This window comes from Eretmochelys imbricata, chromosome 2, assembly GCF_965152235.1.
Source record: "Eretmochelys imbricata isolate rEreImb1 chromosome 2, rEreImb1.hap1, whole genome shotgun sequence".
In the NCBI taxonomy this organism is placed as follows: Eukaryota; Metazoa; Chordata; order Testudines; family Cheloniidae; genus Eretmochelys; species Eretmochelys imbricata.
The window spans coordinates 237,078,339-237,092,633 of NC_135573.1; the positions used below are offsets into that span (position 1 = coordinate 237,078,339).

The 14,295-nt window shown below is 37.7% G+C and overlaps 1 protein-coding gene across 1 annotated transcript in view; it reads right to left on the reverse strand.

Annotated features, from left to right (window-relative positions):
* Window positions 1-14,295, reverse strand: part of MPP7 (MAGUK p55 scaffold protein 7) — a 424,011-nt gene that overhangs the window by 21,905 nt on the left and 387,811 nt on the right. The window contains exons 13-14 of the mRNA XM_077808266.1: window positions 10,023-10,193; window positions 670-750 (exon numbers count right to left, since the gene is read on the reverse strand). Coding sequence (XP_077664392.1) covers window positions 670-750; window positions 10,023-10,193 — 252 coding nt within the window. The remainder of the gene's footprint in view (window positions 1-669; window positions 751-10,022; window positions 10,194-14,295) is intronic.

Below are 14,295 nucleotides of genomic sequence, written 5' to 3' on the forward strand. Positions count from 1 at the left end.
AGTGGCAATCATCCCAACAGGTTTCAGGTTTGTAAGACTTGATGCATTTTATATTGCCAAAATATTAGGTATTTGAATGACATATTTACAGGTCAGAACTGCTTCTACCATCACTCTTTATCTGTCATATTGCCTATGATTATCTAACAGTTATATCAGAGCAGAGATAATATGCTGCTCTACAAGAAAAACTTTCCCATTCTGGGAGCTAATAATCTGGGGAAACTCTCCATTGTATATCACCACGCACCAATCTCTGAATATATGCAAGAAACAATCAGGTCTGTGTGGTGTGAATTCTCCCATTGTCCCTGTAAGATTTTGCTCCCCCAAACTGGAGTGCCACTGGAATACATTTCACCACTACAATGCCAATTCCTAAGGAGCTTTTAAATGGGAGTTTCATTTACTAAAAATCATTGTTGACATCAAATTTATACTGAAAAATGCACTGCACCAGAATCTGGGCCAAAATTTTCTAGTGGGTTTCATCAACGTTTATTCAAAACATAGATGCAGCAGATGTAGATGTTTAAAATTTATGACACTAATTTAGGTGCCTAAATATGGGTTTATGCATCCATGTTTGACAATGTTGACCTTAGGTTAACATAAGAATAAAAAAACCTGATACAGCATGAGGACCTCACAAAATGAATTTCTACTTACGCGGCACTGTTACACCATAATGCTGGGTATCGCTGATCAACAATTTTCGTTTAAGTTCATTCAACCCTACACCCACAGGACCTGGAAGATAAATTACAGTTTTCAAAGAGAAATTCTCTCTTGCGTTCAGGTATTATAACTGGTCAATGTGAGACTACCCAACAGAAGAACAGGTAATCTGAGCCTTTTGGAGTTGCCCATGGATACAGCCTCTTCTAGGATGTATTTAGACAAATTTCAGAAAATTTAATTGCCAGATATCACTATCTTTAACCTTTCTCTCCTTGGGAAATGTTAATGAAGAAGTAGAGTCAAGCCAACTCTGATGTTGGGAGTCTCTGGCTTTTGGCATGGAGATAGTGATCCCACTGATCTCCTACAAAATGAAGGAGAGATGCCATAGTGGTTCTTTTAGGTCTCTCAGCAACTTTCAATAGTATTATATACAAAATTTTGTTGATCTGCCTATGGATCCTATCTGGGATCGTGGTTTCAACTGGTTTTGGTTTTTTTCTCTCTCTGAGGTCTTAAAGGGTGGTTTTGGGTAATCCCTCATTCGCTCCAAGAGATCGATAATGGAGGGTTCCATTCTGTCACTCATCCTATCCAATTTGTGCAAGACACCTTTGGGGGAGATCTGGATTGTAGTATCATTAGGATATGGATGATCTACAGCTCTGTTTTCATCAGATCCAGATGGTGGAGTGGCAGTGCTTTCTCAGTGTGTGATCAAGATTCAGACTTGGAGGAGAGAGAATTAACTGAAGTTTAACCCACAGAAAATGAAGGTGATATTTGTGAGTTTGGGGAAGGATCTTGACATTATAGCAGAAGTTGTATATGTGCTCTGAGCTTTTATAATTCGGAACATTTTATAAAGTAAAAAAAAATGAAGTAACAACCTGATACATATTTTAATGGAACTTGGAGCCCTTTCTGGGTTTCCATCCATAGTCTGCTAATAAGATTAAGTACTTGGAGTTGAGAATGAAGCTCTAGAACCTTCTAGTAATAATTATCAAGAATGACTGATTACCCACCTCTCGTGTGTAGCAAGACACAAAGATGAAGACCATACGCTTTCTACCACTCCAAAACCATGGTCTCTCTGTAAAAACTTAGTGTTATTGCATTTACAACTTTTTATATGTTTACATAAGTTAAACACACAACTACATTTCAAGTCCCATCTCTGACCTGCCTGCAAATTAATCTATCAGTTTATATATAAATGTTTATTTAATGTGATGTACAACAGCATCTACTGGTGCATGTCTGTCAAAAAATGTAATGTGTCATGGTGCTAATAGCATTACGTATTTTCTAAATTTTGTCTACAATTATTAGTATTATACTTACTTAAGCAAGTAAGGTTTTATAGGAAAGGTAATTAAAATTCTGTATGCATGTCAGATTGATTAGTGTAGCAGACTGAAAGGATCAGTAAGAACTGAAGTAGAAAAATCTGTTTTATACTTTTTTTTTTAAGCAAGACATCTTCCTTATACACAAATGTTATTTCCTCAGCCTACATACTGTCAAATCAATGGTATGCTTTTAGTTCTATTTATATATAAGAACTCAGGTTTCACTTACTGTGTGACAGATGCTCAGGAAACATAGAGCAATCTGTTTCCAGACCAAAAAACCAACTACTAGCTGTCTCTCATCCCCACCCACCATTTTCTGTGTCGCTATAAAATACAGCTATGAAAGCTGTAGATTCTTCTGTTTCAGTGGCTACTTTTCAGAATTTCCAGAGTTATTTTTTTCTTTGTGCAATTGCTACCATTTGTAACTGTAACAGAGACACACACAGAGAACGGATACCTAATTGGCAAAGGCAATTATGAGTATACTGTCTATTCTTATTTTTATTATACTATATTTCCTGAGTAAAATGCACAATTCTACTCTGAATGTTCTTGGTTGTGTTAAAATGAAAAGAAAGAGGCATGCTTCTAAAAATTATATACTTGGGAATAAATAATTTAAACCCAGCAGGAAGGGAGTGAAGCATCAGGATTTAAAAAAAAACAGGTTCTTGAGTGGAATGCTAGTAATGTTTATTCCAAGAAATTTTTGCTTTGGTGCAATCAATCAAATGAACTTTTCTAAAACTGAATGATCATCCATTCTATTTATTGACAACAATTTTAAGAAAAAAATGAGAATATTCATGTCAATTACTGACCCATTTTGAATCATTCTACTTAAAGGTCCAATCTAGTACACACCTACTGCTATGCCTAGTCCTTATGACTGTATCTCACTGGGTATGTCTACACTTTGAGTTGATGAGGTAATTCCCTGTTCAAGGAGACATACCTGCACTAGCTCTGGTCAAGCAGTGAGCTAAAAATACAGTGTAGCTGCAGCAATGGGAGCAGCATTATGGGCTAGCCAACCCGAGTATGTTCCTAGTGCTCTCGGGGTGGCTAGCCTCTCTCACTGCTTGCATTGCCATGACCACACACTATTTTTAGCACACTAGCTTGATTCAGAACTAGCACAGGTATATCTCTTCAATTTGGAAATTAAACCCCCAGCTCAAAGTGTAGACATACCCATTGACATAGGCATTTGCAGGATTGAGCCACAAATTATTAGAACTTATAACAGGGTTCAAAAAAGAACTAGATCAATTCATGGAGGATAAGTCCATAAATGTATATTAGCCAGGATGGGCAGGGATGGTGTCCCTAGCCTCTGTTTGCCAGAACCTGGGAATGGGAGACGGGATGGATCACTTGATGATTACCTGTCTGTTCATTCCCTCTGGGCCACCTGGCACTGGCCATTGTTGACAAGACAGGATACTGGGCTAGATGGATCTTTCGTCTGACCCAGTATTGTCGTTCTTATGTTCTAAGACTCATACCAGGCACACGTGTTTGAAGAAAAATAGAAATAATGTTTTAACCCACTGTGGGCAAAACTTTGGACTAAGCCTACCCAGGCTCAAAACCCAGCAAGGTCAACTCAGCCCTTCATTCTTCCCAAGCAGAGATGTTGAGCTACATGCAACATATTTGTTTGGGAGGTAAGGAGGAAAGGTGTTTTTCAGTAAAAACTAGGGTGCTGTCTTCACTGCTTAGACTGCTAAATTCCCACGACAATCTTCAGAAACAGAGATTTGCTTCAAAAGCTAAACTTTCACTTTACCATCTTTGTTGTACAGTTGGTTGCTAAATTGCTATGGCTGTTTATGTTTGTCAAGTGTAACATTTTTAGATCTCACGAGATAAGAGATATTAAGGTAGAACCTCACTAATTTGTGCTTCAGTAACTACAACTAGCAACGAGAGGGCATTTCTAGATTTGCCGTTCAATGAAGTATGAATGAGAGAGGTCAAACTGGTGCTGCAGGGGCAATACCAGGGACAATGCAAATGTCACATTCTATGCAAATCAGACAGTACCACCACATTACCCTGGCCTCCCTGAGGCAGGGTGACTTAAATGGAGGCTGCTGCTCCTGGATCATTCTCTTCCCCTCCAGCTGGTTGAAGTGAAACAGTTGGGCTGAGAGGGACAGGGGGGAAGGGCAAGCTAATGGTGTTCCTACAGAAGCTTTACTGGGCTTCTACAGGAATGAAGACGAACCAAAGACCCAAATGTGGGTGGTGGGCATTAAAACAGACTGCTACACTTTTCTGATCTTCAGGGTAAGTGGAGAGAGCTAGGAGCCACTCTCCCTCATGGGGACAGACCCATCAGCAACCATCTTTATCTCTCCCGGTGGCTCCACAGAGGTCAGGCATGAGGAGTACAAACATGGTGTCTGCTTTCTGATGATCTGCTGAAGAGCAGACCAATACAGAAGCCTTTCCATTCCATGCTCCTTTGCTTGCATTTCAGGTTCCTCTTTATTCTGATGATGGCCCCAGCATACTATCAGGGAAACAGTGACAACTTAGCCCCAAGCCATCCCAGCACCACCACTAGCAGGAGCCAAGAAAAAGCAGCATCCACTTAAGAAGCCCTGTCGCAGGTTTAGCTGGGGACAGGCTGGGCCTGACCTGGCACTTCCACACTGGCATGTAGAGACCATGACATCTGTATTGGTCTTGCCCAAACACTTACTGAAGCAGAAGCCTCATTTAACTGGACTGAAGTGTTTTCCCATTAATGTAAGTCAATTTCCACTGTAAAAAATATTATAGATTACAATAGTTGCCAGCATCTCAACTGTAGGGCTGACTGATGCTTATCCTACTGTTAATAAGATATATTCAGAATTCTTATTAAAAAGGGAAGGGGAGGGGAGGGGAGGGGAGGGAAGGGAAGGAATCAATGAGGTGTAGGTAGAGTAGCTTATGAGCAGTGGGCTGAGAATTGCTGGTGATAGATGGATCGTTTGGTGGTGGTCCATAGTGGACTGGCTGATCACATGGTTATTCTCATTTCCAGTTGATACATCACATTTATGTCAAATAAAAGTACAGTAAACATTTTCCTATATTACTATTCCATATATCAATTGCTATAGTTGCCATTGGGACATTACATGATCACAAAAAGAAGGAGAGGAGATCTCGAAAATTGACATGGATCATTTTCCATTGACGTTTCTATTAAGATGTGGTCCTTGCTATAACAAAGTTTGATTCTCTGAAGTATTCAGTATAGTCTCCCATTCAGGAAAGTATGTTTTAAGTACTTCCCTGATTAGGGAAGTTTTCCTGAATTGTGGTCCTGCCCATAACTTCTAAAAAAGATTGAAAAAGTAATTTAGTCACCTTCCATCCTTCTGGACACACACAAGAAAAGGGCCAGTGTTTTTAACCGCAAAGATGTGTAGAACTTCGCTCATGGGTAAACACTTGTAGGAAGCAGATATGAAATCAATGGAGAAAGAGCTCAACACGCTGACTAACCAGTATAATTGAACTCATTTTAAAATACTTATGTTTTAGGAGAACACATAATAGGAATAAAAGCTATCATGCCTACAACTTGCATTTTGTAAACTAGAATAATGTTAGATCAAGTCAGTTGAAATCTCCAATTGGCAGTTTTTTTCTTTTTTTAAACAGCTTCCAACTGTAAATTATGCTTCCAGTCATAGTGCAACATACTGGATATTTTCTGCCCTGACCAATTACTGCTTTAATTTAATTATTTTTCCTTGTGTTCCCTGGCATATATCAAAATTATATTTGACATGTTACACAGAATGCTCCTACTGGCTCACACAAAGTCTTTAAAATGTGTTTGCTTCTACTATACCTGTATTACTTAACCGTGCTATTTTTCCACATTTCACCCAAGACATTTTTATGGTATTGGCCAGACTTAAACTGCTCCTAATATCCAGAGAACAACATCAGAATTACTGAAGTCTACAATAAATTTCTGAACTGCTTTTGCTACTGAGAAAGCACACTTTCATTTGATTTATGACAACAAAAATCAAATGAAATCTCTAGGTATTCCTCAAATCAAACATATGTAATTCGTTATAAAAAGTCTACTTATCACACTTTTGCACTGCACTTTCTGTTGGTGTAAGTGTAAAGTCAACTTGATGTTATTACTTGTTGTATATAGCCCACAATCTTACAGTGATTACACTAGTAGATGACTGAATTTTAGTGCTGGAGGGTGACAAAACTGTTAATTAAAAACTAAATTTAATGCTCCCTTGGACATGATTTTTATAAAAACACAGCCACTCAACAGTTCATAACAGTCCCTGACAGAGGGTCATATTTCATCTGCTCTGCTGCTTTAATAGTAGAGAAAACTCTACTAATGAAGCATCAACCTATATGCTACCGCAAAAGAAACAAAAAGTAGTGAAACCGATGCTCTGGTTACCTTTGAAAATAGTAAGTTAACATATCATTCTATTTTAAATTGGATTTATGCAATACAGTTTCTAAAAAGAGACTGAAGCAATGCATTTTAATTACATACCCTTAAGAAACTTTTATAAAAACACTGCTAGTGCCAGATTATGAGGTAGGTCTAAACCAGATCCAAGGCCACATCTTGGTACCTGTTTGCAGCTCCTTCCTAGTAAAATGTCTGCACCTGGACAATCCTGATACTTATATCAGTCACCAGAGTTGGCTGTTGAGGCACCCATCAGCCCACAGAAGAAAAGAGCAGGCCCTGCACTGCTCCACCTCTCATCCACCCTCCCCTCAATTTACTTATTTATTGTAATACAGGGTATAGCTTTGTTCCTTTGTACTTTTATGTGCTTTCTTTATCTTGATTACAGACACATTAGTTTTGTGTGGGTTTTGTGGACTTTTCTTAAGAAGACCAGGGTGAGTTTAATCAGATTCCATTTTTGTTTCTTGCTTTTTCACAGAATTGGTAATTTCAGTGATGGCCTGGCCAAAGGAACAGATTAGCCTCCCAGGACAGTATTAAAATCACTGGACGGCAGTGGTGAGTTTCCATCCTTAAATCCCAGGAAGAGATGCCTAATTCCTGGGAAAGGACATCAAACCTTCCCAATAGATGGGACTTGGGCCTGCAGGAGTGCCTGAGGATTTCATTATGCCATGGACTGAGGGCCTATCTGGTCTGGGAATTAGGCAGGCCAGTTAAGAAGGTAAAATTAAGATGCTCAGTACATGAGTGTCAGTATATGAGCATCCAGGGGAGTTAGCAGAGAAATGGGTCCAGAACCTTCCTCCCACCCATGCACTCTGATGAAGTTATAACAACCAGGGGCAGCCTAAAGATGGCTACTGCTCCTTGGAGGAGTCATACTGCAGCAGCAGACACCAGCACCCTACAAAGTCTTGAAAATCCCTAATCTCCTCAGATCACCTCACTTCTCTTCAAGAACACTTATGTAGAGCTCAGTGTTTTAGCACAGCCATACATTTTTCCAGCTCTAGTGCCTTAACCATTAATATCTGTCTGCACTGCCAGCTGATTAAAAATGTACCCTCAGACTTCCATGTAAGGTAAGGAATTTAACTGGAACTGCAACTGAACAAAATGGCTAAATGGCAAAAATACAATTAACTTTTCACTTTTACATCACGCTTGGAGAAGGACTTTTCCAGAACCATCGCAAAAAAATGTTAAATAATTCTGCTTAATGTTTGTAGTGCTGCATTGTTATATTTTTTGCCAATATCCAAAACTCAATGTACTTTGTTTGCCATAGTCAGAGGGTTATCTAAATCCAAAAAATACTTTATTGAAATCAGGATAGCTATAATATATAGGTCCGTTACTGCAACCATCACTCAAGTGGGTAGTCCCATACATTCAGCGAGTGTATGGTTCTATAAAGAAATATAAAAACCACCAGCTGACATCAATGGAACTAATCCCATGCGTGAGATTTTCAGGATTGGGTTTTTTGCTGAGTATTGCCCGATCCTTTATATTGTAGACACAAGGTTTCTGCAAAGTTTTGTCCTCTATGAAAATCAAATCTTTCTGGGAGTTGAGGCTTAAAACCCTCAGAACCTTGAGGTTTTTACAAAATAGAAAAATAATCTAACAGCACATTTTTCCATTTGCAGATGTACATGTTGTAACAATTTGAGGTTTGAAGATCTCAACACATTTCTGAATGATTGGTGAATACAATAAATTTTAAATAAGGACAAGTCCTGATTGCACTGTTTGCCTGGGTAAAGATAATCTTAGGTGTGTACATTCTCTTCGGGGTTGATTCTGAAGAAGGCCCCTGGTGAACACTAGCAGGTTCACTAGTGCTTGTATGCCGGGCTCTGTCAGTGATTATATTGATCCTGGATTATACTCAAGACTGCCACTCCTTTGATTCCACTGTCATTACAGTTGGGGCCTTCAGGAAGTAGGCCTTTTTGGCAAAATGCAACATCAAGTCAGTGCTCTGCCTCCTTTCATTCTCCTTACTGTTTTTGAATCATTGGACTTTTCTTTTTTAGAAATATTTTTTATAAGACTGCTGCTCCACATAAAGTTTGACATTTGTGAGATTCAGACCCTTTTTGGAGTGGAAAGTGATACTGGAGACTTTTCTACTCACAACCATGATTTTTTTTTTTTTTTTAATTTGCTAGAAAACAGGGTTGGGCAAAAGCACATCTTGGGAGCATTCCAGGCACTAGCAAAAAAGCTGTGCAACTCTTCGGTACTGAACTGAACACAGAGGCCAGCTCTCTGGTCAAGAAATCCAACTCACTAGTTCAACTCGTCCATGAGATATAGAAGTTAGCCCTGCAACAGCTGCAATAACTGATCAGATCATCTGAATTTCACAAGTCAAGTCACTGTCCTAGCCTGAGAATTGTGTGCACTTGGCTGTAACAATTTCAGGTGCCAGAAGGCCAAATCTTTTTACTTGTTTATCAGAAGTGAAATACAATTATCTGGGAGCAATTTTTGAAACAAGTGAATAACTAACCTTTCTTTCTGGTGATCAGAATAGGTCCAATGTGGAAAAGAGAACTTCTGAAACAAATGGGTCCTATTCTGGTATGACAGCTTACCAATAGACAGTCTAGCAAATCCCTAAGGATCAGGCAACTAGTGCAGGTTAACGCACTTAACAATAAGCCCCTGTTTTACGATATCCCAGACATTGACAATGAAATTGTTTCTTCTCGTTTCCAGGAGGACAAGTTTACAGCCTTGGGAGATAAAGAGGATCCAGCATTCCGGTGGAGTGGTGACACCTAATTGCACACGGGTGCCCAGAAATGTTTCTGGACACCCTGGTTCATTTGTTTGAGATAGATTTGGACATATTTCTGACCAATAGTCCAGTGAAAGCCTTGTTCAGAATACTGGGGATGAATGGCCAAGACACTTAACTGATGTATTCTGGAACTCTGTGGTAATAAGGCATGTTGTGGTCATAGCTTATCCTAAGCCTAGACAGGGAGCAAGTGGGACATGAGATATGAGTGGTAAGATAGTGAGAGGGTCCCTTACATTGAGCACAGAGGCATTCCTTGTTGGAGTCCAGTTCTTCACACAAAGAACTAGATGCTCAGGAAATTTCTTTGCAAGCTATATTCTGTTGGTAAAGTTGCAGCCACATAAGGAGTCTTCATTGCTAAATAAGATTTAGTTTCAGGACTTTAGCACAATTTTAAAGAACAAAAAGATCAAGGTTACATTACAGCTTATCTGTATATTTTGATTAGTGGGTTGACAGTATTTCTCATACTATATGATGCACAAATAGCTCTTCACTTGCAGTTTTCCAAAACTCAAACCACCAAAAAAAAGATGAGAAATTATGAGCAAACGCAGCAACATAATATTCTAGATCATTAAAATTTGCAGTTTGAGAGACAGAAAAGTTAAATTTTAAACTTCTGTAAGATTATTGCACTAATATTTACTCTAGATTCCTGATTTAGACATTAAAAAAAACTTACCAACCAAAACTACAAGCCTGTATTTCTCATTAGGCTGTCGTCGATATGGTGCAACTTCTTCATACGTTGGGACATCTGCTGTATCATACTGATCACTCTTCTTGCATTCATACATGGATTTATTTGTCTTTCTATCTTTTCTGCTAAGACGAAAGCTTCTCCTAAAACCAGCTGCAACAACAAGATTTTTTTTAAACTAAGCAATTTAATATCTGAAAAGTCCAGAAAAGATTCATTTCCAGGCAGGGAAAAGTGGGGAGGGGGAAATGACTAATTAAGAAACTGCAAACTGGCTATTTCCATGAGCAATCACATTAGCTGCACACACACAAAATAGATACGAAATTTCAAATGCATTTTTTGAGAAACCAGGTCCTTAGGGTCCAGAAAAGATTCCCAGACAAAAATGTAAATTACCTCCAAATTGTTAAAGTCCTAAACTACAATACAGCAGTCATTTCAACTTAAAATATGATATTCCCAATAAATGAAATGATTAATTTTACTATTTTTGATTTAGGGGGAAAAGCAATTTTTTGAAGTCAATCGAAACAAGCTCTATAATAATTACAATAAACTGATAACACAATTAACTTCTTGAATGCTGCATAAATTAACAGATATAAGGAAAACATACATTCAGTCCTGAGTCATATACCATCTCTGACGCATCCCAGTTGAATTGTCATGGGATGTAGACACTTAAAATAATATATATTGTGGCAGCAGGGCACAGGGGCATAAGAGTTAATAAAATCATTGCCTTCAAACAATGTTATGACCTTGGCTCAATGCTGCTCTATCATAACTGGAAGTTTAAAAATAGCGTATGCAAACGTAACCCATGCCTGCTTGGTGTGGGGGTCTGACCCCTCTCAAAGCACTGAGCCCATCTAGAGATTGATAAGTCTGCCACAGCCTTAGTTAACAGCTATGTGGCTTTTAGCTCATGCAGTAGAGGCTCACACACTAAGCTTCAAAGGTCACAGGTTTGATCCCACCTGCTGATGACTGGGATCTGTCAGCATTACAAGTGGGTGCTCATCCAGGATATCAACGGGGAAGTCTCTGAAGCTCGGGAAGCGCTTCCTCAGCTAGGGGAAGCCTGCTTGGTGTCATGCTGCGTCCCCTCTAGTGGCACCTAGTTCAGCTAGAGATTGATGAGTCTGCTACAGCCTTAGCTAATAGCGATGTGGCTTTTGGCTCACACCCTAAGCTTCAGAGGTCCCAGGTTCGATCCTGCCTGCCGATGACCGAGGTCCATCCGCGTTACATGATCTCTCCCAAATACATTGAAAATAGGGCTCTCAACAATTAAAAAAATAATTGTGATTAATCACAATTTTTAATTGTACTGTTAAACAAGAATAGAATACCATTTATTTAAATATTTTTGATGTTTTCTACATTTTCAAATATATTAATTTCAATTACAACACAGAATACAAAGCGTACAGTGCTTATTTTATATTATTTTTATTACAAATATTTGCACTGTAAAAAAATAAACGAAAGAAATAGATTTTTCAATTAACCTTATACAAGTACTGTAGTGCAATCTCTTTATTGTGAAGTACATTACAGGGTGGGTAATTACATGCACGACCCCATAAACGTACACAAACTTGTATGTCTTAGCGATTGGCTGAACAAGAAGTAGGACTGAGTGGACTTGTAGGCTCTAAAGTTTTACATTATTTTATTTTTGAGTGCAGTTATGTAACAAAAATAATTCTACATTTGTGCACTGCACTTGTGCACTTTCACAGTAAAGAGATTGCACTACACTACTTGTATGAGGTGAATTCAAAAATATGATTTCTTATCTTTATTACGGTGCAAATATTTGTAATAAAAATAATATAAAGTGAGCACTGTAAACTTTGTATTCTGTGCTGTAAATAAAATCAATATATTTAAAAATATAGAAAAATATCCAAAAATATTTATAATAATGTAAATTGGTATTCTATTATTGTTTAATAGTACAATTAAAACAGCGATTAATTTTTTTGAGTTAATCGCTGAGTTAACTGCAATTAACTGACAGCCCTAATTGAAAATAAAAACACACCATTAGATAAATCTCACAACATGATCAAACATGGGTACTGTAGCTCCATTTCACACATACTGTATAATGAAATTTGCTAAGTTAGGATGACATTTCCTATTAAACATATTTTCAATTATAACCTATTATATTTTTGTAATCCTAACTGACCTAAAATTTTATGTATAGTGTTGTGCCCATAGTGCTTAACTGCAGCTGATGGAAGTTTCGTGTGGTTTTTAAAAGATTTTTAAATTGGTACAACTCCATGAGCATCAATAGCAGAATAATATGACAGTATCACAGCTGCAGCCTGGCTCCACTAAACCTGGGTATGAAAGGTAATTATTCCACCTTTTATCGTTACTTTATAAATTTCTCATTAAGATTAATTCTTTTAAATAGATTTTTACAGTTGTACCCTATCTTCTGTGGTTTTAGGAACTGGATGGCCACAGTGCCATGCTAATTTCATTATTTGACTGTACTAGAGAAATTACCAATACATACACAAAATATGCCACTTTTAGGTCACTGGCTAAACTGGACAGTCTCTACGCAAAAGAATAAATGGACACAAATCAGACATCAAGAATTATAACATTCAAAAACCAGTCAGAGAACACTTCAATCTCTTTGGTCACTCGATTACAGCCCTAAAAGTGGCAATTCTTCAACAAAAAAACTTCAAAAACAGATTCCAATGAGAGACTGCTGAATTGGAATTAATTTGCAAACTGGATACAGTTAACTTAGGCTTGAATAAAGACTGGGAGTGGATGTGTCATTACACAGAGTAAAACTATTTCCCCTTGTTTATTTCTCTTCCTACTGTTCTTGTAAACCGCTGGAAATGGCCCACCTTGATTATCACTACAAAAGGTTCGCCCCCCCACACCACACTCTCCTACTGGTAATAGCTCACCTTTCCTGATCACTCTTGTTTCATGTTCTCTATGTATATAAGATCTCCCCACTACATTTTTTACTGTATGCATCCGACGAAGTGAGCTGTAGCTCACGAAAGCTTATGCTGTAATAAATTTGTTAGTCTCTAAAGTGCCACAAGTACTCCTTTTCTTTTTTGAAAAGTTATTTTAGTTTAAAAAGATTTCTACTGTAAAAGCACTGCTATTGTATTGGTAATGTAATACAACTTGGTACACAGTAATGTCTCTGGTGACTGGTTCAGTTCTAAAGTGAAGTCAATCATAGCACACCGATATTTTGCTGATTTAATGTCACAGACATAGTAAACTGCATTCAGACTCTAAAAATAATGTTAAAGACACAGAAAAACAACAAGGTTAACTATTTTCCTGAGCTGTAATCTAAAAAACCCCAAACCTAAGTATACCAAAGCTACTTTTAAAATACCTGAAAATTCTCCTGTACTATCTTTTCACACAAACAGAAATGAATTCTTCCCACTATACTAAAAGTTTGCTAGCATATACATTTTGCCACAAAACACAGTTCCGAGATCTACAGAGGATGGATGGTTTTGTGGTTAAAGGTGACCCACAAAACATTTGAAAAATTTAAGATTATGCTGGTTGTTTTTTAAACTTCCCTTTTTGTTCTAATAATGAAATCCTGAAAATATGCAAAATTAAATAAACTCTCACCTCTCCCTATCCCTCATTTGTTCTTTACCTTCAAAATATTGGGACTATCATACCTCTGGTTTTCCCTGGTTTTGCTGGAGGATCTGCTAGATGTCTCACAGCATATCTATTATGAGTTCTCATGCCCCATCTGAAAGGTCAGGATGTTGAAACTTTAACAAAGATATCCTTTATCCAAAATATGAATTAGAAATTGAGTATGTTATAAAAGTTTTGCACAATCTGATTAAAATCCTGCTCCCTTTATTTGTTCAGATATCACACTCAACTATTGGGATATCATCAAATCTCCCATCATCTCAGTCCTTCAGGACAGGAAAAAATCTGAATTTCTAATGTAAAAATCAATCAGTAAAAAAAATGTTTAAAAATCCTTTAATAGCTTCTTTATGCCAGTTTCCCCCATTTTACGTCATCCTTTAAGACACTGCAATGGGACACAGGGAATTTGAGTTCCATTCCCAACTCTGCTACAGATTTTTTTGCATGACCTTGGGCAAATCATTTACTATTTCTCCACCTGTGAAATAAGAATATTAATACTTCCCTACCTCTTAAGGATGCTGAAAAGGGAAATTCATGATGATATTAT